Source organism: Oculina patagonica, chromosome 5 (assembly GCF_052425735.1).
Source record: "Oculina patagonica isolate OP01 chromosome 5, crgOcupat, whole genome shotgun sequence".
Taxonomy (NCBI): Eukaryota; Metazoa; Cnidaria; class Anthozoa; order Scleractinia; family Oculinidae; genus Oculina; species Oculina patagonica.
The window spans coordinates 13,317,263-13,341,877 of record NC_135762.1 but is presented as its reverse complement, the minus strand read 5'-3'; the positions used below and the strand labels follow the sequence as shown (position 1 = coordinate 13,341,877).

The window sequence follows — 24,615 nt, the reverse complement described above, 5'->3', positions numbered from 1 at the left end:
ATTTAGAATGAAGGAGTTCTAAAGATAAATTCCTTGAAAGTAACACTCCACGTTTCATTTTAACTTACTATAATAAAAAAAAGTAAAACGCATTTTACCAACCATTTTTGCAAGGTGATGACTGACAGTCATCAATGTTAACAGTGCAATTCTTTCCAGTGTATCCACGTTCACAAGTGCATCTATATGCACCTACGTAGTCGGTGCAGTTGCCTATAACAGAATTAACCCTATTCAGACCGGGCTTTTTTGGACCTTCTCAGACCGGGGGGGGGGGGGGGGCTTCGGAAGCCTCCCCTATGTAACTTCCAGAATATTTAAGCAATCACCATGAAACTTATAGGATGTATTGTACGACCGAAACTCTTTCTTTTGGTATACGTCACGTGGGATGGTGACGTCACATCACGTGACAATTACATCATGATGTCAAAACAGCCGCCATCTTGGATCCGCCATCTTGGATTTCAAAATTTTTCCAAAATGCCAGAAAACCACCCAAAATCATTGCAAAGTACAAAAAATGAATAAAAATGTGCTTTAAACCCGTAAAAATGTAAAAATAATGCCATTTGAGTTGATTTTTATTAACAGAAACACGCAAAATTACAAATTTGGGAAAACATGCCTGTCAAAATGCCGTTACCATGGTGATGTCAAGTTCCTGACACATCATCCAACCCTACCAATTTGTTGCCAGATAAATTTTAGGAAAACTCAGAAAGTTTGGCAGCGTTTGGTTAAATCTTAAAAAAGTTATAAAAGTTCAAAGTCAGCGCGGGCCTCAAAAGCCCCCCCCCCCCGGTCTGAATAGGGTTAAAATCGGGAGAACTTTTTCAATTTTAATACATCTGATATTAAAGGATAACGGAAGACCAAAAGTCGCATTTTACATGACCGCCTTAAATCGTAGAAAATGCTGAGATTCGTAGAAAACAGCAAAAATGTGATTCTTTTTTTTTTAATTTAACGTTCAACTCTTTAAACATTCTTTTACTTCCTTGTACTTCCAAAAAGGGAATCTCAGCACTCATGTTTCGACGACAATGCATACATGCAATGTTTTTTTTCCTTCAATGCTTCATTGTTTTGTTTTACATTGTGCAATTCGCTGGGGACTAACCAAATATTTCTTTTCGATACCCGGGGTAAGTAAAGGGGCTAGGAGCGTATACGGGAGCCTCCACAACAGAAAACTGTCATTTGGCAGACATTTTCAGTCATTTTTTTATCTTTAATTTATTTTTAATTTAAAATTTAAGAAAAGAGATGTTATATCCTTTATGTAGGTTTGCTAAAGGGGTGCCATTTTCACAGTATCGAAGGCATATGAAGGAGTTTCCTTTACTGTCAAATCATTTATGGTAACGGTTTGGACTTAATTGACGAGCCTCTACGTTTTAAAAAAGTATCCCCCTCCCCCGGGAGTGATAACCGTAGAAAATAAGTATTGTGTCCGAGTATGTTTAAGCCATTGATTGGAACCGATCCGAGTAAGCGCAAGGTTCAAAGAAAAAAAAAATGAAATGCTAGCTAACTGAGAAGGCCAACGAAAGAAAAAAACACAGTTTAATGTTGACAAGAGTGTCAAGAGACAAGATTGTCAAGAGTAGAACTACGAATAAAATTTAGAGCCATAAAGTTTCTTGGTATTCAGAAGATAACTATTTGTTTTGGGTTGGTTATCAACAACCCCAGCCCCTCTGTAAGCAGAAATTTGAAAAAGCGTGCGGCTTTTTAATGGCTGGGAAATAACATTCTTAACATTCCTTGTTGCATAACAGAACCCTGAAAATCAAACGAAGAAAGATTTATTTCAAGTACACGAGATGAGAGTGTCATATCGGGAACTAAATAACACTTCTTCGGACAAAGTATTTGTTGGCTCTAGAATTGCTTTTGAACGATTACTTAACTTGGTAAATCATTGGTGGTGAACTCCTGGAGAGAAGACTTTTGCTGTCATAACCACGTATAAATCCAAATATCTTCTCTTAACAAAACTGAAATTTGGTTGTTTACCTTTTGTTTTCTTTTAGGGAGGCTCAAACGAGTTTCCTTCTTTCGGTATCGTTTCTGACATAATTAGAGATTGAACACTAGTGCAACGACTGATGCAGACAACTTTTAACCCGTGACATTGTACCTTTAAATACACGGGCCGGGATGTAATATTTTTATTATATTTATATATTTTTACTCATACGCTAACAGCTAAACTCATATCGCAGATCACTGACCATGAATACAGGGAGAGGAGCTGCAGTCATCATAATTAATGTCACATTTATGTCCAACGTATCCTCGATAGCAGTTGCAGGTGAAGCCGTTAATTTCATCAGTACAATCACCTTTGTATGAAAAAAGGTGAATAGTTGAACTTTAAAACAAATATAGCAAAAACAGAAGAAAAACAAAGCAAAAAATATGATTGGAAAGTAAAGTAGCCAATTCCAGAACTGTAAACTAAATCAGCCGAGCAACAACTACCTCTCCAACTCGATACACATAGTGGAAATGAAACCACGTGAGATTTTACTGCAGGTATCTGGAAAGTTCTTTTTAATGCTCAAAAAATATATTTAAGGGTGTTTGATAAACAAACAAACAAACAAACAAACAAACACAAAAAGCAAAAAAAGCTAAACTATGAAAGGTCGCCTTCGGATTTTTCAGAATTGTTCAGTCACCAAACCAAAATGAATCGAACAAATGATTATCTGGATCAAAAAAGGAAAAGCGTGAACAGACGACATCTACTCGTCAGCAATACATTCTCAGTTCCGAAATATGGCACTGGAGTAAGTTACATGTAGCCAACAGTACTCTTTCAGTACCTAATATCTGAGGTATGAAACACCGTTATGATAGGATAAGTTTTTTTATACTTTGAGACAATCACTTGGGTGAAGTGTTTAGTAATAAGCAAAGTGGACATATCCAGAGTTGTTACCTCTTAAACATGGATAAGATTGACACTCGTCAATGTTTGTCTCACACTGGTCTCCAGTAAATCCAGGTACACAGTTGCATTCATAGTACCCTGATCCCCTGGGCTTGTTTGGATGAGCCACACAGCTTCCATTATTTTGACACGGACAGATAACTAAGGAAATGGTGATATTAAGCGTAGAAAAGGCCTGACATGCATCCGTGGCTTTTAGAGAGAACATAGTCGTTGTATCGTTAGTGGCGGTCCACACTAAAACGTTGTCTCTCATTGCAGCTTCGCTTTGGCCTCCATTCATTAACGAAACTGTGACAGGCATGCCTTCTTGATCTGAAACGTCAATTGTCAGCTCGAGGTTTTCTTGAAAAATGGCATAGTAATTGGTGGTAAGTGCAAATTGAGGTGGGAGATTGCCTGCAAAATTTAGAATAATGAAATATTATGGTCTTTTATGATAAGATATATATATTTTTCTAAAACACCTATTTTGTTTCCCTTTAAATTGCGATATTATAGTCCACATTGCTGAAAAAAAACCTACCTATTTTTAAATAAAATATTTACTGTCAGTTTCGCGGGTTTTTTTGTGAAGTACAGGAACGAGTTAAATTAAAGGGAAGATAAAGATTGTTACCAATATAAACCCTACAAAGACCAAGATGGCAGTGTACAACGCCTGCGTCATCAGCACACTGCTATACGGCAGCGAGACATGGACCACATATGCCAGGCAAGAAAGGCGCCTGAACACCTTCCACATGAGAAGCCTCCGCCGCATCCTGGGAATATCGTGGCAAGACAAGGTGCCCAACACTGACGTCCTGTCTCGCGCAGGTCTGCCCAGCATATTCACACTGCTCAGACAGCGTAGACTCCGCTGGCTAGGCCAAGTCCACCGCATGCCAGATGGCCGCACCCCAAAAGACCTCCTGTACGGAGAGCTGGCCTGTGGAAAAAGATCCATCGGGCGTCCACAGCTGCGATACCGCGACGTCGTGAAGCGCGACATGAAGGCTGTAGACATCAACACAGAGTCCTAGGAGAGCCTAGCAGCCGACCGGCTCAAGTGGAAAGAAGCTTTGACTAAACACCTCAAATCAGGTGAGGAGAAGCTGACACAAGCCGCCACGGAGAGACGGATCCGCAGAAAACAAAGCGACAGCCTCGACGGACCAGAGACAGAGTACAGATGCAGTCTCTGTAACAAAGACTGTCATTCCCGCATCGGCCTCTTCAGCCACAGACGCCGGTGCTCAAGCCAAGCAGACAACTAGGATGCTATCCATGGTCAACCTGACCGACGGATGCCTATTATTATTATTATCATTGAAAGCATTATGCCCTTTATAAGTAGATATGCATATTTTTCTTCAAAATTCAGGAAAAAAGGACCCTCCACGTCATAGAGTTTGGACGATGAGGAAAAAAGGGTTGCATGTATTCGCCCTTCTCCCACCGAGGGATTGCATTAGTGCAATAGGAGTATTACAATTTACCTTGCCGTTTCGTCCATGTGTTCTTGTTGATTTCGGGAAGACATTGATAACACCAGTCGTTTGGGTTAACCTCGTTTGAAGCGAAACAGTAACGATTGATGATGCAAGAGTTGCTCTACAGTGTAGCAAATAACAAAGGCATCGTTACACGTAAAAACCGAAGATTAAGCTTTTTTTAAAGCACCATAACCAAGTTAAGAACGATATTTTCTAACTGCGTTACAAAAGAAGGAACTCAAGTTGAGGATTATTTGTTTAAATGAGCGATCGTGCCAATAGTGCCACGGACTGTTAAAAGGGCATCTAAATTCCTTCATTCTAACGTGTTGTAAAAGAGATTTTGTGCATAGATTTTCTCCAGCTTTTGTAGAGCCGAAACATTGCGAGGGGTTGTTACACTAAGCGACATTAAAAAAAAAGAAAGGCTTTGAAAGTTTATATTGGGTTTTCGTTCCAATCGCTTTTGTATTTTGGAGTGATGTTTTTACCAGTAACGTAACCGTTTTAGCACTTTGTGAAATGTCAACTTGGGCAATTTTGGTACATTTGGTAAATTATTTTCCCACTAGTGGTTCCAAAATAACGGATGTCGGAGTTTGGAACGATTAAAAGCAACACAATGGACGACCATTAATAGACTTTTGGGTGCTTTATGTTTTATTTAAAGCACTTATTGTCTAGTTATTACGACCTGCAACAGAAATATTTTACTAAAAAAAAAGAAAGTTTCTTTTTTTTAATTAATTACGGTTAACAGGTGATAAAAATTAATGTGCTTACTTTCAGGAAGCAACCAGAAGAAGCATTGCAGGTTAAGCACCCAGAATCGTACGATATAAAGGTAAGATTTTCCTTGCTTCTGTGTTCACCATCGTTAGACACAGATATTATCAGTCCAGCAGCTGGAGTCCCTTCGACGAAGTCATCGAAGTAACTGTGCACGACTGGTGATTCGGGTAAATAACAGTCGACCAGCACCAGATCAGTCATAAAACCAGGGAATAGGAGATCTGTGTAATTTGGCCTCCAAGAGCCATTAACAACCTAAACATATAACGTTTATCGTGGGTTGTGGCTGCTTTCTCTGATGCAATAAACAATAATTAGCGATACTAAATAAAATTAAAGCAAGAACTTCGTTTCATTTCCGTTTGCAAAACAAGGGAACGAATTTTGATGAGTTCCTTTCGGTCTTATTGTGTGTAAATCTTCCAACATGGCGGGCCGAGCCAAAAAGGGGTAATAATAGAATGAATATAAACGTAATAAAAATAAAGGTCTATATATGAGAAAAGAGAGTTTGAAATGTGTCTGATACTCAAAAAGTAACACAAAACAAACACGACCTTTTTGTTTGCAGAAACGTTTAGTTAAATACCGTACTGAACTAAAATCTGGCTTGTTTGTAAGATACCCTCAATTGAGAGCATAAGTGTTGTAACAGTTAGAACATAACAGTTAACATAACATAAGAGCATTTAGCTCTTATGTTATACTGATAATTATGCTTTTTTCCGAAAACGATAACCACGGCTAAATAAACAGCAATGAAAAAACCGTTACCACACCATATAGCTGCTGAATATATAAACAAAGTTAAAAAATGTACTGTCACTGCTCATTTAATTTCGGATGGTATGCTTACAAGAAACAAAAGAGCTCGTCAAAGAGCTTACCTTGAATTCTTTTACATGACAAGTAATGTTTGTCGAATTGAGAAAGCCGTTTCCCATTACCGTCACCTTCCTGCATGGCCTTTGACGCCTGTCACACACACCATTTCCTTGCAACCTAATTTGATCATAACAACAGCTGACATTCATAAAGCTCTTACCATATGTCCTAAACATTTTTATATCGACAAAATGAAAGAAGTTGTGCAAATCTCTCCATGAGGTAAGTTTCTCCATAAAATAAAAGAGGAAGGAATGGGAAGTAGCAGTGGAATGTTAAGGGAGTGGCCAATCGTTCACCGTTTTTAGAGGGAAGATTGAATTGGAATTCAGAAATGTTGTTGTTGTTGTTGTTTTTTTTTTTTTTGCGTAAGGAGGAACAGGAAAAACCCCTGGAAGCTAGAAAGAGAACTAGTATCAAAGTTAAACTAAGCCGAGCGTTCGCACTGACGGCAAGCGTGATCACCACTGTGTCATCTCTACACGTATATATGTATAGTCAAAGGCACCAACTTTAATCAATAGCAAACCGCGCGAGTGACGTCATGACTTAGACAAGACTCTGACCAACCATTGGAATGGCGAACGTTTTTCCTAAAACACATTCTAAAACAGCCGGTGTTACTGAAACACTATTAGAAGGAAACCTTTGCCCAGATTCCCTCTATTTCCCTCAGAACACGCTGATGTTTTCTGAGCATCGTTGAGGGTATAATCATTTGTACTCTATGTTTAGCCCTCGCGCATCTCGCTATTGTTTCTGCCTTAACATTATTATGAATATACAAAATGCTGTTGTTTTTTTTAGTTTTCTCATGACAATACAAGTTTGCAATAACCATGTGGAATCACACATTTAACAGTGAAACTACTCCAACCAAGGCCATCCAATAAAATTCTTTGCAATTTGACCAATAGTGCTTGAGTGTTAAATCGATAAAAAAAATGCCATTAATTCACTGCTTCTGTAGCGTGCAGCTTGCTTAAAGTGATAATTTGTCGGAAATCTTTGAAACGCTCAAGGTTTTCATTTATCAATTTGCACAAAATGTTGTCAGGTAAACTCGGTTGGAGTAGTCACACTTTATAAGTACTGTAGCACTTACATGGATATAGAAGGTATCTGTTTGGTTGAAATTGCACAGTCATTGGCAGTGTATCCTTTATTACAAATGCACGAGCCGTTAACACATCTCCCATTAAAGGTACAGTCGTTTGGACACAGAAGTTTAACGATGTCCATCAGTACAGAAGAATTAGCTGGTTTCTCTCCAACACCCTCATTAACATTTGAAGACAGATTTTTGCCAATGATTCCACCACACTCATTTATAAGCAAAGAAATAGCAGAAATTGCAAAGGACGTTTCGCCAGTTAGCTAGGGCATAAATAAGACAGTTTTGGTAAACACTGTTGTACCTTAACAATCAACCTCCGAATTTGCAAGCTTTTAATTGTAACTACTCGTCCCCATTATTTCGAGGTATGAAGCTTAACGTCGCACTTTAAGGTTACTGTCGACCTTCGGGGGTGTTTCCCGGAAAATCGTTCATGTGCACGTTAAAACCATATTCAGGCCGGGCTTTTTGGACCTTTTCAAACCCGGAGGCGGAATGCTTTTAAGGTCTCTGCACACGTGGGGTAAAGACGCAGGGACATGTCGCAGCTACATGAAGGGGCGACAAAATTATGTGTTGTTCACACTGATAGGACATGTAGCAAGGAGGTGTAGCGGGACATGTAGCGGCGACAAAATCACAATGCGTACTCACTAGAAAATGTCGCAGCGACATGTCCGATCCCCTCGTGTGTGCTGATAGGTTTTAGCGCGTGCAACACGAATTCTTGCAACATTTTGTCCCTGCGACATAATGCACGCAGTCTTACGAATTGAAATCCGTGCAACATGTCGCAGGGACAAAACTGCCGCAAAATCGTCCCTGCTACATGTCAACTCAGTGTGAACAACACATGATTTTGTCGCTACTACATGTTGCTGCAATATGTCCCTGCGACATGTCCCCACGTGTGCTGAGACCTTTATTGTTTTTAGGTGTTTGGAACCCCTGATAAAAACAACTAGATACAGCTTTTGCCGGTTACAGATCAACAACAAGGGCTGTCTTGAATAAATTCTAATTCCAAATTATCCAAAGGCTTATCAAAACTGTCTGTAGTTAACTGCATTGCTGTGACCGCAAAGTCGACCGAAAGCACTAACTACAGTTAGTTTTGACGTCACGTAACTTGATACTAACTAAAGTTAAACTTTAGTTACGTCGTAGATGTGACCGCAGCCATTTTGTTGCAGAAAGTTAATAATTGGCTTCCATTTTCATCGTGAGATTTTAGCTAATGTTTGTTATTTCTCAGGGCAATGGATCGCACAATGGATTTAATATATTTTATTCTTATGATAACATGGGGCAAAAAAGGGTAAAAAATTCTTAATCCTGTTTGAGTAAGTGACCTGTTTACCAATAATAATAAAATAATTTAGAAGGGTCCAAATAAAATTATTTTAAACTAGGCCAAAAATTGGGATGGATTAGCCTATATTATGCACCTTATATTAAGGCTTCTCAAACTGTATTTTACCTCAAGGTCTATTGCGCAGGCATTCACCATTGCCTGTACATTAGCTCCAAGTTTGGCGCATTCTTTTCCAGCGTCAGTGTTCAAAACTCTCTCGATACAGTAAAGTGTTGCATTTTCTTTTGTAAACGTAGGCTTGTTTAGCAATTCGCGTTTGTAGCGATGGGAAACTACTGGCTCAACGTAGTGTTTGAACAGCTCAAAGTCTTCATCTGTTAGATCGTCTGAGTAGTGAATGTCTCTTCTTTTTCTTCCAGTGCCTCTTGTGTCTATGATCACATTTCCCTCGCTGTCCAGGACGCTAGGATAGTGCACAGGAAGCTCTGTTACGCATTCTGGTTCACCGTTCACGTCTCTTCTATGACAGGAACATGGTGGATCGTATTCTACAGCAATATCGTTTACTGGATCAGGCAGTCTATCGAAGTAACTGTCACCAGGTTCAAATCTGTGAAAGAAACAAGCAGTTTTTAACATCCGATGTGTATTTAGAGTTCCTTTCTTAACGTTTTCCAAATTATATTTTAATAGTTTATAACTGGTCGAACTTGTGTAATATTAGTCCTCAGTCGGGGATGACTAAATTATTTGGTTACTTCATAGTTGGCCTAAACATTGGTAGCAGTACTCAAAACAACAAACTTATTTCTTGCTTTCATCGTTTTAGTCTACCCTCTATCGGTTACAGTCAAGCAACAAAAGTTTCATGCAAACGCAACGTATTTAGTTTTTTATCTGGTATTTGTACCATGTTATCGATGGTCGATAAAATGTTTAATAAACTTTGTCTTAGCCGTTTTGGAATATCACACATAATTTTCCTCCTTTCACAATAAAGACCCCATCAGCTTGGTAAAAAACGCGGCGACCTAAACGATTAATGCGTTAGACTCCACATCGAACGGTGAGGGTTTCAGCGTAGGGCAGAATGCATGAGCATCATTAATTATTCATAATTAGCGAAGCGGCAATTTGAACGCTAGCGCACCCACAATCAATCTCGAGCCCAGAGTCCGTCGGTCAGCGGTACGGGGCGGACTTTGGGAAAATGGAATTGATCAGATCGTTTTTAGGTGGATTTCAGGTCAGAAACTTTGTCTTCTAGTTTTTATTGCGCATGCGTTAGACCCTATCGTAAGTAAAAATCCCCAGAACGGAAGTAAATCGAGAAAGTTTAACTATTTCTAACACACTATCGACGTAACTGGTATTTATCGAGGTAACAAAAGCAACAGTAATGTCCTGCAAGAAAGAAGAATAATGAGTAAACTACAGAGCGTCCGGTGCTTGGATTTTGATTTCTTGAGCATTCTGCTATTAATATTTGTTAGAAATGGAAGGTCTTGTTAGCCTTCCAGGATTCCATCTGCGAAGACTGTGTGCGTGTTTCGCGACTCCAGAAATTAAAGATATATTTCTATTGGACAGATTTAGCTTAAACGATTCGTGGAATAGATGATACTATCTTCAGACATAGAGGAAGAACGGGAACGGGAAGAAGCGGCGGAAGAAAACTTCTGCGACCCTGTTCGCAAGAATAATCCAATTCTATTTGCCAGCCTTTCTTGAGCATTCTGCTATATTTGTTAGAAATGAAAGGTCTTGTTGGCCTTCCAGGATTCCGTCTGCGAAGACTCCGTGCGTGTGTCCGGCTAGGGACTTTAAGATACCTGGGCGGCTGACCTCGAGGACGGCTAACCGGAAGTAATTTTTTGCGTGTAGCCTATACTGCGCATGCCCGCTCCACGCACGTTGCCGTCGAGCTCCATTCTCGTACCTCGAGTCTTCGTCCCTTCTGCGCAGGCTTGAAGAAACGAGCGACTCTCGAAACTTCCGCTGGAGGGCCGATGTTGATTGGTTTTCGAAAGACAATGGAAATCACCGGGAGTAAACAAGATTCCCAATATGGCGGAAAAAACACAACAGAAGTGGTGAACTCCAAAATATCTTGTCTGTAGATGCTGCAACGGTTTAAGAAAACATTCCATCGATCTTAACAGAACAAAAACCAGTAACGAATCAGTTCTAATTCTACTGGAGAGGCTTAGGAGAAGGTAGACGAATCTATGATGATGAATCATAAATTATATTTTGTGCTTTCGAGCCGGCCGGATCGCAGACTGCTACTGAACGTGTGAGAGTTTATATAATCTCTTCGACGGCGAGGCCGTTATAAACTGCTTCATCGGCTGCTGCAACCGAGCTGCTAGAAGAAGGAGTGCCCAAACAACTTGTCCTACCATGGGAATATTACTCAACTGTAGCCGCAACCCAGAACTGTGGACTGAGATTTTGATTTGATCTTCACAAATTATATATCCAGTGGTAGGTTTCTATGCCGTAGTATTTATTTTAAGCTTTATGGACGTTTTATTTACAGAGCGAATGGAATAGAATATTATTAAATGTTATTTTTTAGCATTTGCTGTGTGAACGTACATTTTTCTTCACTACCTTGCATATCACTGCCAGGCAGTCAAAATCCTTTAACTTACATTGTTAGTGACCCTCTTGCTGACACCTTTCATTACAACTACTTATGGCCTCAACTCTTTTCGTTATTTTGCATCTAAGGCCTGGAACTCCTTACCTAATAATGTAAGATCTGAGCCTACTTTAACTGGTTTTAGGAGACTCCTAAAAGTAATCTCCTTTCAGGCATAATAGTATATCTTAACATTTTTTTTCACTTTTTTTTTCATGTAAATATAGATGTAATAGATATTAATACAATTTATGTTCTCGAAGATATTAGCCTTTTTCAGACTACTCTAAAATTCGAATTTAAATAAAGTTCATGTTATGTTATGTTATTATAAAACATTAATTAGTAATTTTACCTTTCTTCAAGTTTTGAGTCACCATCATTGAAAATGAAAGGACACTATATTTCTCTGATGCCTGACAATCAGTATTTTTGTTTGTGTTGAATCCAAGGGACTAACTGCAGGAAGGAAATGTTTAAAAAAATACCTTTGTACCCTGGTGCTTATGACAATGTGATGTTGAAATTCCCGGTACCCTATTTATGATGTTCAATTAGGTTAAAGAAATAGACCTTATAGGGTGACGCCCCTCGTTATATGCTGTATGTGGGAGTATAGAGTATACCCCTCCACTGTGGATCCCCATAGGAGAATGCCTTTTTACTAACACTTCTAGTTTGGTTTCAGAGATCTCAGATATTATTCTTAAGTTAACTATGACTGAGGTCACATAATTTTAGTTTACTCCAAGTTCATGTTCAAATCAGTGGCGAGAGTGCTCATCCTCCACCAATATTACCCAGGTTCGATTCCCACACCCAGCCTAATATGTGGGTTTGTTGTTGGTTCTGGTCCCTGCTAGCCTGCGAATGCAGCCGCCTCTCACGCTCCAATCCGCTTGCTGCGTGAGAGGCGGCTGTATTCGGATAGGTCCTTGCTCCAAGGATTTTTCTCTAGGTCGCAGGCTACAACACTACTAAATTCCACTTCAATCTGGAATCAGTGGGATTTGAAGAGCCACTATGTAGAAGATTTTTCATTTTCATGCTTTCGTATTATTTATTAATCCCATTCCAAAATTACAAAGATAAATATAAAGCAAAACAAGTAGAAGAGAAATGAAAAAGGGCAAAATATAGCTAGCTAATTTGATGCCCTTGTTTGATTTTTTAATAACAATAATAATTTACGATAAAAAAAGTTAACTTAACATAGGAGAGGAAGAGGTATGAATTAATTAACATTGAGAAATAATACTGGTAGAGTGCTTTTTAAAAACGTATTCTGGTTGGCAAGTTAAGTATAGATAAAGGATGTTGCTCAGATACCAGAGATAAGGTGTAGAAGATTCCACTGTTAAATTCCCATTTTTACATGTATGTTGCCATATTTTGGCTTTTTAAAAATGCCTCCACAAGTGTTTTTGGAGTGCACAGTATTAACTCAATATTATTATATAAACTGCAGTGTTTTAGCGAGTGGTAGCAAATCGAGATAAATGGTATCACACATGTGTGGATAAAAATGATATCCACACATGTGTGATATTATTTTGACCAATCAACTTGCAGAGTTTGCCATGTTTCAATGCTCAATGGGCCAAAGTAAATCTATCTTAAGTCGAAACATCTTCGGATCTTACATTTCCAAGGGCAATCCCGACCTTAAGTTAAGTAAAACTGAACTTGGAAGCCTCTTCACTGTAGCCACTGCCCAAACTCATTTTTTATTTAACGGCTCTTTCTATGACCAAATTGACGGAGTGGCCATGGGGTCTCCCCTTGCTCCCGTATTAGCAAATCTTTTTATGGGGCATCATGAAAAACTATGGTTGGAAAATTTTCAAGGGTCTGAAATTTTATTTTATCGTAGGTATGTTGACGACACTTTTTGTTTATTTCACTCGGAGCACGATGCTGTTGTATTTTTTAACTACATTAACTCTAGGCACCCTAACATAAGGTTTACCATGGAAAAAGAACTTAATCGCCAATTACCCTTTCTTGATGTTCTTATCGATAATAATGACCCTAATTCTTTCCTTACTAGAGTTTACCGCAAGAAAACCTTTACTGGGCTATTAACTAATTATTTTAGCTTCACCTCGTACTCGTACAAAGTAGGTCTCATTAGAACTCTTGTCGACCGGGCCTACAAGATCAATAACACCTGGTTGGGGTTACACGAGGACATAACCAAGCTTACTGAAATTCTAAAAAAGAACCTTTTCCCTGCCCATTTAATTGAAAAAGTAGTTAACCGTTACATCACTGGTATCCATAGCAACCATTGTCCCCGGGGCTCCCTCCCTACTACTTTGCCCACATTTTACTTTAAGCTGCCGTACGTAGGCTATTTTTCTGTCGTCTCTCAGAAAAAGATTAGACACTTAATTAAGCGCTATTGTAATGATTTAGATATCAAACTAGTTTTTTCTTCTTTTAAGATCGGTAATCTTTTTGGAGTGAAAGACCCTATCCCTGGCGGTCTCCGTTCGTGTGTGGTTTACAAGTTTGCATGTGCGGGCTGTAATGCCTGTTATGTCGGCGAAACCACCCGACATTTTGCCACACGCGTGCGTGAGCACTTAGCCAGTGATAAGGCCTCCCACATTTTCAAACACCTTCAGAATTCTGAACGCTGTCGCTCCTTGTGTTCAACAGATTGCTTTCATATTTTAGATCACGCCTCTACCAGCTTTCAACTTAAGATAAAGGAGGCTATCCATATTCAAAAGGAACTACCTTGCCTCAATCAGCAATTACACCATGTAAATCTAAAATTATCCTTCTAATTCACACATTTTCACGTTCTGTTGTTACTACTTGTCTTAATTAGCATTTTTTCTACTTATTATTCAACTCACTGTGCTTTGTAAACCTTTCAACTGAAGATGACAGATGCTCTGTCGAAACATGTCTTTGAAACTTAAAAAAATTGTCGTTTTTCTTAAAATCATTATCCTTAGATAAAATCTACATTCAAGCCTAGTGGCTGATCAGGCCAGAGCTTATCCCAGTTTCCGTAGCACAAAGCGACTAAGAATATTTCGTCCCCCCCCCCCCCCCCCCGCCCCTGGATGGGATTCTAATCCATCACAGGGTTACCTCCAGCAGTACATTCGCTGGCACTCCATTTATACACCTGGGTGGAGAAAGCCACTATAAGAGTAAAGTGCCTTGCTCAAGAATACAATGCAGTACCGTGGCCAGTGCTTGAACCTAGACCACTCGATCTGGAGTCCAGCTCCTTAATTATTAGGCTACCCTGCCACCCTAAATTTACCCTTAGTCAACTTTAATTTTGACAGTTTGACTTGTCAACAACAAATGAAACAAAACAAAAAGGAAAAAAAAAGAAACAGGCTATCTTTGTGATAGGTGGAAAGGATGACTGTAGGGGATGGTCAGAGGCTGCAATTTTACCTGATTTCTAAATTTTCTTGGTCAGGGAAATTTAAGTTTTACCAGGGAATTTGAAAACTATGTTTAAGATTAAAAGCTAGAGCTGGTCCCAAGGGTGTCCAGCTTGTAACAAAACAATTTAGAAATTTAGTTGAATGGGTGCATCAATGCTTAGTTTGACTGGGCCATGTAGGAGTAAATCAATAAGAAGTACAATCAATAAATCAATAAGAAGTACAATCTGGACCAAAGTTAAGCCTATTAATGGTTGTACATGTTTCAGTATGCTTGTGGATTTGTTTCCCTATTGAATTCAAACACAAAGTGATAAGACAAAAAGTTTTACTGTTGGCAAACTACAAATTAACCACCACTCGTCTGCACTGCTTTGTCAATATAATTATTAGGTTTTCAAACAATCTTACAATTTAATTTATAGAAACAGATTTACAGGATTTCACAAACAATACAGCTATTAAAAAATTGTGATACACAGTATGACCATTAAAAACTATAGCTATCTGTAATATCGCCTGTTAAAATAGCAATCCACATTTTACATACCATGCCAGTCAAAGCAATCTACATGTATATGTGTTTCGTCCACAACGTGCAACAGTTAAACCCTCGTATGATTTAAAAACTTATTCTGCCGTTTTCAGGAGCTCTATATTACAGATTTTGTTTCTGTACCAGGGTTTCGAGGTGAGCAAAAATGAGTTGAGAATTCTTCAGGTTCCCTAGTGGCTTTATAGTGTTATAGTGTTGATGAATTAAAATTTGTAGAAGTCTGCGAGTGACTGCAAACACAATCCATAAATCCGCAAAAGATGCGGTCATTTGGTAAACAAGATCTAAAGGACCTCCAGTTGCTTGCCGTTCAGTAGAATCTCTCGCAAGATTTTATCTTTCCTCCACTTCAGGCGCCATCTTTCTTTTTAGCGGTCGGGCATGCGCAATTCAACCGGAAGTCCTATATTTTCGGACTTCCAATCGGAACATTCCAGGGTCGCTCGTTTTCTGACCGCTGGTCAAAGGGAACGAAGACCCTGGGTACGAGGATGGTCCAGCTCCGTCCAGCTGTTGTCGAGGACGTGAGAGGTAGAGTTTTGCCGTCCACCAGTGAATAGGAGTGCTTTTTGTATGATTTCGTTGAAAAATCTCATTATTTTTAATTTTGTTACTGTGTTAGGTGGTCCTTTATGGCTTTCTTGGTTTGGTACTGATAAAAACTTAAGAAGTCAAGTTTCATTTGCGATTGCTAATATATATGCTGTGCTTTGCATAAACGCTGATGGCAAAGCCACGTGCGTGAAATTATCTTTCTTGCCTATGTTTCTACAAAAATTTCACTTGGAATTTGTACCCTGTGAATGAAAATAGTGCTTTCTGGTCCCCGACTTTGGGCTAAAAGCGCTAAATGTTTTTTCTTCGCATGTTTTGGGCTAAAAAAATTATTGATCCACTAACGAAGCCGTCCTCCGTTCACACACGCCGGCTCTTAACGTTGGAAGTTCCCGCCAAGAACGTCGACATCGTCCCAGTCCTCCTCGCAAAATTCTACCTTCCTTTTACTGTCCTCGATTTCAGCCGTCCAGGTATATTAAAGTCCCTATTGTTTTGCAGAGGACGGCTGAGAAATTTACAAGATGCAAAACGCACGAGCAAGCTATTGTTCCGTTCATTATGCTTTTTGTTTCGAGACTTTCGTCTTTGGTATCGAGCTCGCTGACAGCGCATCTTTAACGTAATTTTCCTAAAAACGGCTTTCCAAAGTAGACTGCATGTTTTTAAGCAAGCAATTTTTTTATTTCTGGACTCGGACGTTTAAGACCACACAGGTCAACGCTATTCAAGAGGATCAGTTAGTGCAAGCTCGTGCACGTGTGTATTTGAACAACGAGTGTGTATTTGAACAACGAGTAATGTTCAAATTCTGCGTTGCATTTTCGTTTATTATAATTTGGACTCGAACCGGCTGTCTTCGATGTTTAGTTTTTCAGCCGGAACAGAGATTTGAATGATACAGTAATTCTTGCGACATTTGCCGGCAAGTCTACTATAAATTGTGTTTTCTATCGTTTTTGTCCTTGGTGTTGCCGTCGTTGTCGCTTCTCCGTTCAGAAACGCCATTTCAAAGAAGTCCTTTTTTATTCGTGGTATCTTTTAAATTCAATGAGAAGGGTAATATATAGATTTAGGCAAGCCTAAAAGCGGAGCTCCCCAGTTATTTCCCCTTTATACTTTTTTAGACTGATTTTTATATTCATGTTATTTTCTTTAGATATGATATCAAGAGAGGAAGATGATATGTATCCCTTTTCACCATGAACAACACCAAATAAGAGTTAAACTAGTAATACGTGACTCGCAGGGCCTCGCGAAGCTCTGGGTTGGGGAGGCGGGGGGGGGGGGGGGGGGGGTGGTGTTATAAATAAGGAGTGGATTATTTGAAGTTGAACATTGTACATATTCAATTTTCCACAGTAGGCAGGAAGATATATTTGTTAAAAATTAGTAACGGGCATGGCCGCGACACCCTCGTTCCCAGGGTCTACTCCGCTTTGAAGATGGCGGCTTTTTCAGGTTCGTAAAGAGGTATAAAGCGTTGGGAAGCGCAGGCTATTTTCAAAATCATCGACAAATTATTGGATAGTCGCAGTTTGGACATTTATTTGAGGGCATTAAAAAAAAAAGAAGAACGAACGGCAGGAGGATTCGAACCCTCCGCCCGCGCGCCCCTGATGGCGATGAAAGGTTTATAGCCTGAATAGGCGTTGAGGGAGTATTATGTGGAAATCAGTGTTATTTTAATCCGAAAAGAAAAACTATAAAAATGAAAGGCTCGGGATTCGAACCCACAAAAAAAATAAGGAAAAAAAAAAAAAAAAAAAAAAAAAAAAAAAACCTAGCTGGATTCGAACCCGCGCCCTCAGTCCCGAAGATCTGATTTCAAGTTCGACGCCTTACCATTAGGCCACCAGCGCGCGGCGGCCGTGTGTCGTCATTTCCGCCAGACACCAAGCTCACAAATATATATATATATATATACATGACCGTAAACTCCACACGAGATTTCATCCCGCCTGAGCCCTTTGAGGGACAAAATTATACACCCCGCTACGCTCGGCCTTCGGCCTCGCTTCGCGAGGAAAAATTGATCAATCAAGAATATCATTAGTAGTCTATGCATAACCTTCTAACTTCGCAACTCTCAAAGTTAACCAAGAACAAAGAAAGGTTTGCTCTTGAAAATATCCATACCCTCATCATAACTGGTATGTTACAGCTGCACATAGCATACAACTGGAAAGTTTTGCATGTTGCTTACCCACCCCCCCCCCTCCCCCCAAATAGGGGGTCTATACGATGGAATGGTGACGATGACAGTCTTATTATTGCCTAAAACCAAAAATAACAGCTTTCTGCTAGCAAACTGGAGTAAAAGGTAGTGGCAAGCAAAATATTGACATTCTGTCATTCTGCCAAATAGGGTCCCCCAAAACGATAACACCTTTTTTTCGACTTTTATTGCTTGTAAACAAGCAAAAAAGAGAAGAATAGCGTTTAGTGGACTCAAATCTGAACCGGAAGGGATCGCATTCTTGTTAACTCTCAAGGGAATACTTTCCGCTGTGGGTGGTCAAAGCGCGTGACTTGTAAGTGTCACTCTATAGTTGTGCTTCAGCACTTCCGTTCTTGTAGAAAAAACGTGACTTGTCAAATTTACAAACATTATATAAGAATCAAAAACGTGAGTAGCCCAAATCTTACGTCACATAACCAATTAAGAATGTAAGCGGTTCAACGCTCAAAGGCAGTGAAGTTTAGAACGATTAAGAACGCAATTTTTACTAGTACAAGTCTTTAGGCGCTAATATTAATTTAACCTAAAACGATTAAAAACGCAAATTTGTACTCGTACAAGTCTTTCACACACTAAAACGTTGCTAATAGTTAACCAAATGGATCTCATTTCGCGACAATTGATTATTTCTGCTGAGTTGCACAATTTAGAATTGCAACATCATCTAGCGAAGCGCACTATTACTAAAAATAGATTTCGCCACATGATACCCCCCCCCCCCCCCCCCCCCCGCTCTGCGTGAGTCGGACAACAATTTTAGTTTGGGCAAAGGCTTTGTATGGAGGGGACCGACACAATGTGAGGCCGAGATTCTCGAAAGGCTCGAAAAATGATAGATTCCAAACATTTTTGCTTTAGTAAGTGAAAAACAGATTGAAGGTATCCAAAAAATGGCCCAAAATTGAATTTATTAGTCGAAGATCCGGCAATAACACCTTGATTCCCAGTGCAAAATTATTCAGGCTGCCGAGAAATTTAAGCGGCGGATAGCGAATTACTATCGAATTATATAATTGCGAAGGATTGCTTTATTTAGGCACCGGAAAGATCGTCGGTTGCAAGAAATTCAGAATTCTTCCCGAATTTGACGGCACTGATCGCCGGTCATCCGATCTGTTTCGACACATGATAGATAGAGGGCGAAAATATTATGCTATTCAAACGCCTTTCCAATGGAATTGACGGCGGGTTTGATTTTAATAAAGCTGTTATTTAACCCCATTACTATTACAGACTGCAGCTACAGCTGCCGAGCTCGATCAGTGTATATTAAATAGTATTTGCCGCGACAATTGTGTAACGAAATTGACCTCTTAAAATATTCGGGTCAGGCAAGGGGACCGATCGGACGAGCGTTTCTTTGTGTAATTTTGTGGTGGCATAAATCTGAGGTTAGCTCTGTTGTGTTGCAAAATGTGCCACTAAGAACAGTGTAAACGTTTTGCATTTCTCATAAAAATAAATGTTTTCTTTCAGCAAATCCCGGCAGCAAATCGGGCCTTTATAATCCATTCAATAACTGAGAGTAAAACATTTTACACATTTATTGAATAATCGCTCTGTTTGACAAACCTTTTGTTTCAAACCACGGCTTGAGCTTTCTACGTTGCACAGGTAAGGCTTTCCGAAGTCCGAGCCAATCTGGCCATGGTTTTGTGAAACAATCGTTAAATATGCCTCCAAAGTGCCCGCCAATCATACATTGCTCTTACAGAGCGGTTTGTTTGTCCGAATTTTGACTCACACCGGGGGGTCAAATTCTGTGACGTCATTAGTGCGCTTCGCTAATTGCAACATCATTAAATGTGTTAAGTGATATTTATAAGTGTTTTTGTAGCCTGTTGTGAAATAAAGCCAGATAAGGTACAATCATGTACATAAAAAATCATCCTGCAACCTAAACATTTAATTCCCAGTGCCCACACTACAAAGAACAGTAATTATGATAATGAGATACACATTTCATCAATCTCTTAATGCATGGTAAAATGGCATGGTAAAATTTTTGCCAAGCAATCTATAACTGAGTTTAGAACTAACAAACAGTATTTATGCCTCTCCCGAATTTTTGCTAAGTTTACATGTAATTATAAGCAAAGGGCAAAGGGACTCAAATAAAGAATCAAAGATCTCTTCGAGATATCGACTTTTTTTTGCATGAGGTTAGTATGAGTAGAAGGTTTATCCTGGGCATTGTTTTTCAAACATATCATGGAAGAATTCAAACGTCTTTCAGTTCAAGTATTTTTTATTTTCGCGGAGTAAATGCTGTATTTGTCAGTCGCGACGACTGGGTGCTTTGCGACTCATATACTTTGGCTTGGTTAAAAAAAGGTAAACTTTGACGTTTGCCTTTAACATGTTTAATCGAAATAGTCGTTTCCTTTCGAGTTAGAAAGTTTTCTACTCGGCCTAATGCAGAAAAATAACGCCTGATCGCAGGTTAGGTTACGCACGACAGAGTTACCTTTTGTCTCGTCACGCAATCTTAACCCCACACTGAGAAGTAAATTTTCGTTTGGATATTACCAAAAGCCGCTTCTCCTCGCGTTATTCTTTACCTTACAGCTACACATGCCATTTCTAACGACTACATTTCCAGCAAAACAGTTGCTGTTATTTTTCTAATTGCGATCGATGCATTTACTTCTGAACAGAAGAAACGTTTAACGTTTACTTACTACTTCCACCGGAAGTAATTTCACAACAGGCTACAAAAACACTTATAAATATCACTTAACACATTTAATGATGTTGCAATTAGCGAAGCTCACTAATGACGTCACAGAATTTGACCCCCGGTGTGAGTCAAAACCGCTCTCTGTAAGAGCAATGTATGGTTGGCGGGCACTTTGGAGGCATATTTAGCGCTTGTTTCACAAAACCATGGCCAGATTGGCTCGGATTTCGAGAGAAAGCCTTACCTGTGCAACGTAGAAAGCTCAAACCGTGGTTTGAAACAAAAGGTTTGTCAAACAGAGCGATTATTCAATAAATGTGTAAAATGTTTTACTCTCAGTTATTGAATGGATTATAAAGGCCCGATTTGCTGCCGGGATTTGCTGAAAGAAAACATTTATTTTTATGAGAAATGCAAAACGTTTACACTGTTCTTAGTGGCACATTTTGCAACACAACAGAGCTAACCTCAGATTTATGCCACCACAAAATTACACAAAGAAACGCTCGTCCGATCGGTCCCCTTGCCTGACCCGAATATTTTAAGAGGTCAATTTCGTTACACAATTGTCGCGGCAAATACTATTTAATATACACTGATCGAGCTCATAATAGTCTGTAATAGTAATGGGGTTAAATAACAGCTTTATTAAAATCAAACCCGCCGTCAATTCCATTAGAAAGGCGTTTGAATAGCATAATATTTTCGCCCTCTATCTATCATGTGTCGAAACAGATCGGATGACCGGCGATCAGTGCCGTCAAATTCGGGAAGAATTCTGAATTTCTTGCAACCGACGATCTTTCCGGTGCCTAAATAAAGTTTGAAACAAAAGGTTTGTCAAACAGAGCGATTATTCAATAAATGTGTAAAATGTTTTACTCTCAGTTATTGAATGGATTATAAAGGCCCGATTTGCTGCCGGGATTTGCTGAAAGAAAACATTTATTTTTATGAGAAATGCAAAACGTTTACACTGTTCTTAGTGGCACATTTTGCAACACAACAGAGCTAACCTCAGATTTATGCCACCACAAAATTACACAAAGAAACGCTCGTCCGATCGGTCCCCTTGCCTGACCCGAATATTTAAAGAGGTCAATTTCGTTACACAATTGTCGCGGCAAATACTATTTAATATTCACTGTTGGAGCTCGGCAGCTGTAGCTGCAGTCTGTAATAGTAATGGGGATAAATATAAATAGCTTTATTTAAATCAAACCCGCCGTCAATTCCATTAGAAAGGCGTTTGAATAGCATAATATTTTCGCCCTCTATCTATCATGTGTCGAAACAGATCGGATAGCCGGCGATCAGTGCCGTCAAATTCGGGAAGAATTCTGAACTTCTTGCAACCGACGATCTTTCCGGTGCCTAAATGAAGCAAACATACAGTATCCTTCGCAATTATATAATTTGATAGCAATTCGCTATCCGCCGCTTAAATTTCTCGGCAGCCTGAATAATTTTGCACTGGGAATCAAGGTGTTATTGCCGGATCTTCGACTAATAAATTCAATTTTGGGCCATTTTTTGGATACCTTCAATCTGTTTTTCACTTACTAAAGCAAAAATATTTGAAATCTATCATTTTTCGAGCCTTTCGAGAATCTCGGCCTCAAATTGTGCCTTTCTCGCTCCATTTTTTTGTCAAGAATGCGTCCCCTCCATACGAAGCCTTTGCCAAAACTAAAATTGTTGTCCGACTCACGCAGGGAGGGGGGGGGGGGGGGGTATCATGTGGCGAAATCTATTTTTAGTAATAGTGCGCTTTGCTAGATGATGTTGCAATTCTAAATTGTGCAACTCAGCAGAAATAATCAATTGTCACGAAATGAGCAACGTTTTAGTGTGTTCGTGCGGGTAATGTTTGACCTCCTGACCTCTTTCAGTGCTTTGGCTAAATTAAAGGCACGGCGCCGCACAGTAAAATCGTTAGAAAAGCAGTCACTTGAGAAACACACAAGTCGTGTTTGCGTTAGTCACGGAGTGAACGTGACATGAATTTCCTTTACCACGTCATCTTTTGCTTTTTAAAACCACATGCCTAGCCGGAAAAAAATGCCTGCTTACGCATGCAAATATTTATTTTGTTCCGAATGTTCAATAAAATAACCCAAACCAGTTCATTTAAAAGAAAGCCAAATCACGCCAAAATAAAGAGTAGACTATAAAGGTTATCCCATCGTGTTTCTCCATTTAGCGTCTTCCGACAAGCTTTTGGTAATTCCCCTGGCGCGATGACGTGTATCCCCTGCTTTGACACATTACGTTTCGATAACGTTTCGATTCTCAAAATACCGTAAACTCAAAACAAAAAATTGGGATATCCAGAAAATAAGTCGTTGTTTTGCAATATTTAACACGTTCCGGGTAAATTGTACGACTTGTACTCGCTCCAAGCCAAACGCTTGAGTAACACAACAATAAATATTTCACACAAACAGAGCGCAGAGTATTCAAACTGAAAATAGGCGAATGGTTATTTATAGCTACAAGCGAGAGATCGCGTGACATGGGTCTGACGTAGTGATAGTTTTAAATAGCTTGGACATGTCCAAGCGGTCTTTGTTTTCGCTATGTGATTTCAGGTTAATTAATATTAGCGCATAAAAACTTGTACTAGTAAAAATTGCGTTCTTAATCGTTTTAAACTTCGCTGCCTTCGAGCGCTGAACCCTTTTACATTCTTAATTGGTTATGTGACATAAGATTTGGGCTACTCACGTTTTTGATTCTTATATAATGTTTGTAAATTTGACAAGTCACGTTTTTTCTACAAGAACGGAAGTGCTGAAGCACAACTATAGAGTGACACTTTACAAGTCACGCGCTTTGATCACCCACAGCGGAAAGTATTCCCTTGAGAAATTAAAACAGTCCCTTGAGAGTTAACAAGAATGCAATCCCTTCCGGTTCAGATTTTAGCCCAGGTAAACGCTATTCTTCTTCTTTTTGCTTGTAGACAAGCAAAAAAGTCGAAAAAATGGGCACACAACGCGTTACGCGTATGGACGAGCTTCCTTTCGTTATTCGTTCTTCAAGACGCATTTCAAAAGGTAGCTCGTCTAAACGGGTAACTCGTCTTGTGCCCGTCTTTATACTGGAGACGCATAACCAGACGAACAACAATTTTTTTGCCGAAGCTCGTCCAGACGGGTAACACGACTCTAGTATGAAAACGGCCATTCAAATCAAGAATGGAATATTGAAAGAAAGAATGAAATCAAATTTGCAATAATGGAACCATTTATCCACCTTTGATTGATTGGTCAGTTTGAGATCATTATTTAAGCAATAGAGGACTTTTTCCGTGTTTACATAGGCTCATCTAAACACGAGGGGGGTTGGGAGAATTCGAGACAGTTATGCAAACCCGAGACGCAGTCGAGGGTTTGCATAACTTTCGAGAATTCTCCCAACCACCCGAGTGTTTAGATAAGGCTATGTAAACACGGAAAAAATCCTCTATTGCTTTTATAAAATATTTTTTTCAAAAATAATTCGAAAAATAAGAGAATTTGGTTTATTTACTTCTTGATTGAAATAGATTTTCTCAAAACGCGCATTTGACAACACATGAACCAATCAAAATTCGTGTTATAAAAGTTCAAGTAAAAATTGTGGCAAGTAGCGCCGTGTCGACGAAAGCGATTCCACGTAAATCTTGCAGAAAAATACGGAAAGTTTGGCAAAAACTAAACGAAATGCTAAAAAATACGGATCTGTAGGGAAAGAACTTCAAGATGAGGAGTTTATTTAAGCTGGAAATGAATGCCACTGTGCTTAAACGCTCTTGCAAGTGAAGTGAACTTGCCTGGATGATTTGGCAGCCCGATAACACGCATTTTAAGCAGATTTGCCGGCAAAAAGACGGCAACCGATCGGCCGTGCAAAGTTTGAATTTAAGCTTAAAGATTTACAGTTTGTAGCATATGGTTTGGTTTGCGTTGACCTATAATTT

General features: G+C 39.3%; 1 protein-coding gene across 16 annotated transcripts in view; it reads right to left on the bottom strand.

Moving 5' to 3' along the window:
• The window catches only part of LOC144655576 (von Willebrand factor D and EGF domain-containing protein-like), a 118,204-nt gene that overhangs the window by 13,337 nt on the left and 80,252 nt on the right, over window positions 1-24,615 (bottom strand). For all 16 annotated transcript variants that reach the window (XM_078515846.1, XM_078515844.1, XM_078515841.1 and 13 more), the window contains exons 10-17: window positions 8,718-9,162; window positions 7,226-7,497; window positions 6,123-6,237; window positions 5,227-5,490; window positions 4,447-4,561; window positions 2,954-3,364; window positions 2,241-2,351; window positions 103-213 (exon numbers count right to left, since the gene is read on the bottom strand). In XM_078515846.1, the coding sequence (XP_078371972.1) occupies window positions 103-213; window positions 2,241-2,351; window positions 2,954-3,364; window positions 4,447-4,561; window positions 5,227-5,490; window positions 6,123-6,237; window positions 7,226-7,497; window positions 8,718-9,162 (1,844 nt within the window). The remainder of the gene's footprint in view (window positions 1-102; window positions 214-2,240; window positions 2,352-2,953; window positions 3,365-4,446; window positions 4,562-5,226; window positions 5,491-6,122; window positions 6,238-7,225; window positions 7,498-8,717; window positions 9,163-24,615) is intronic.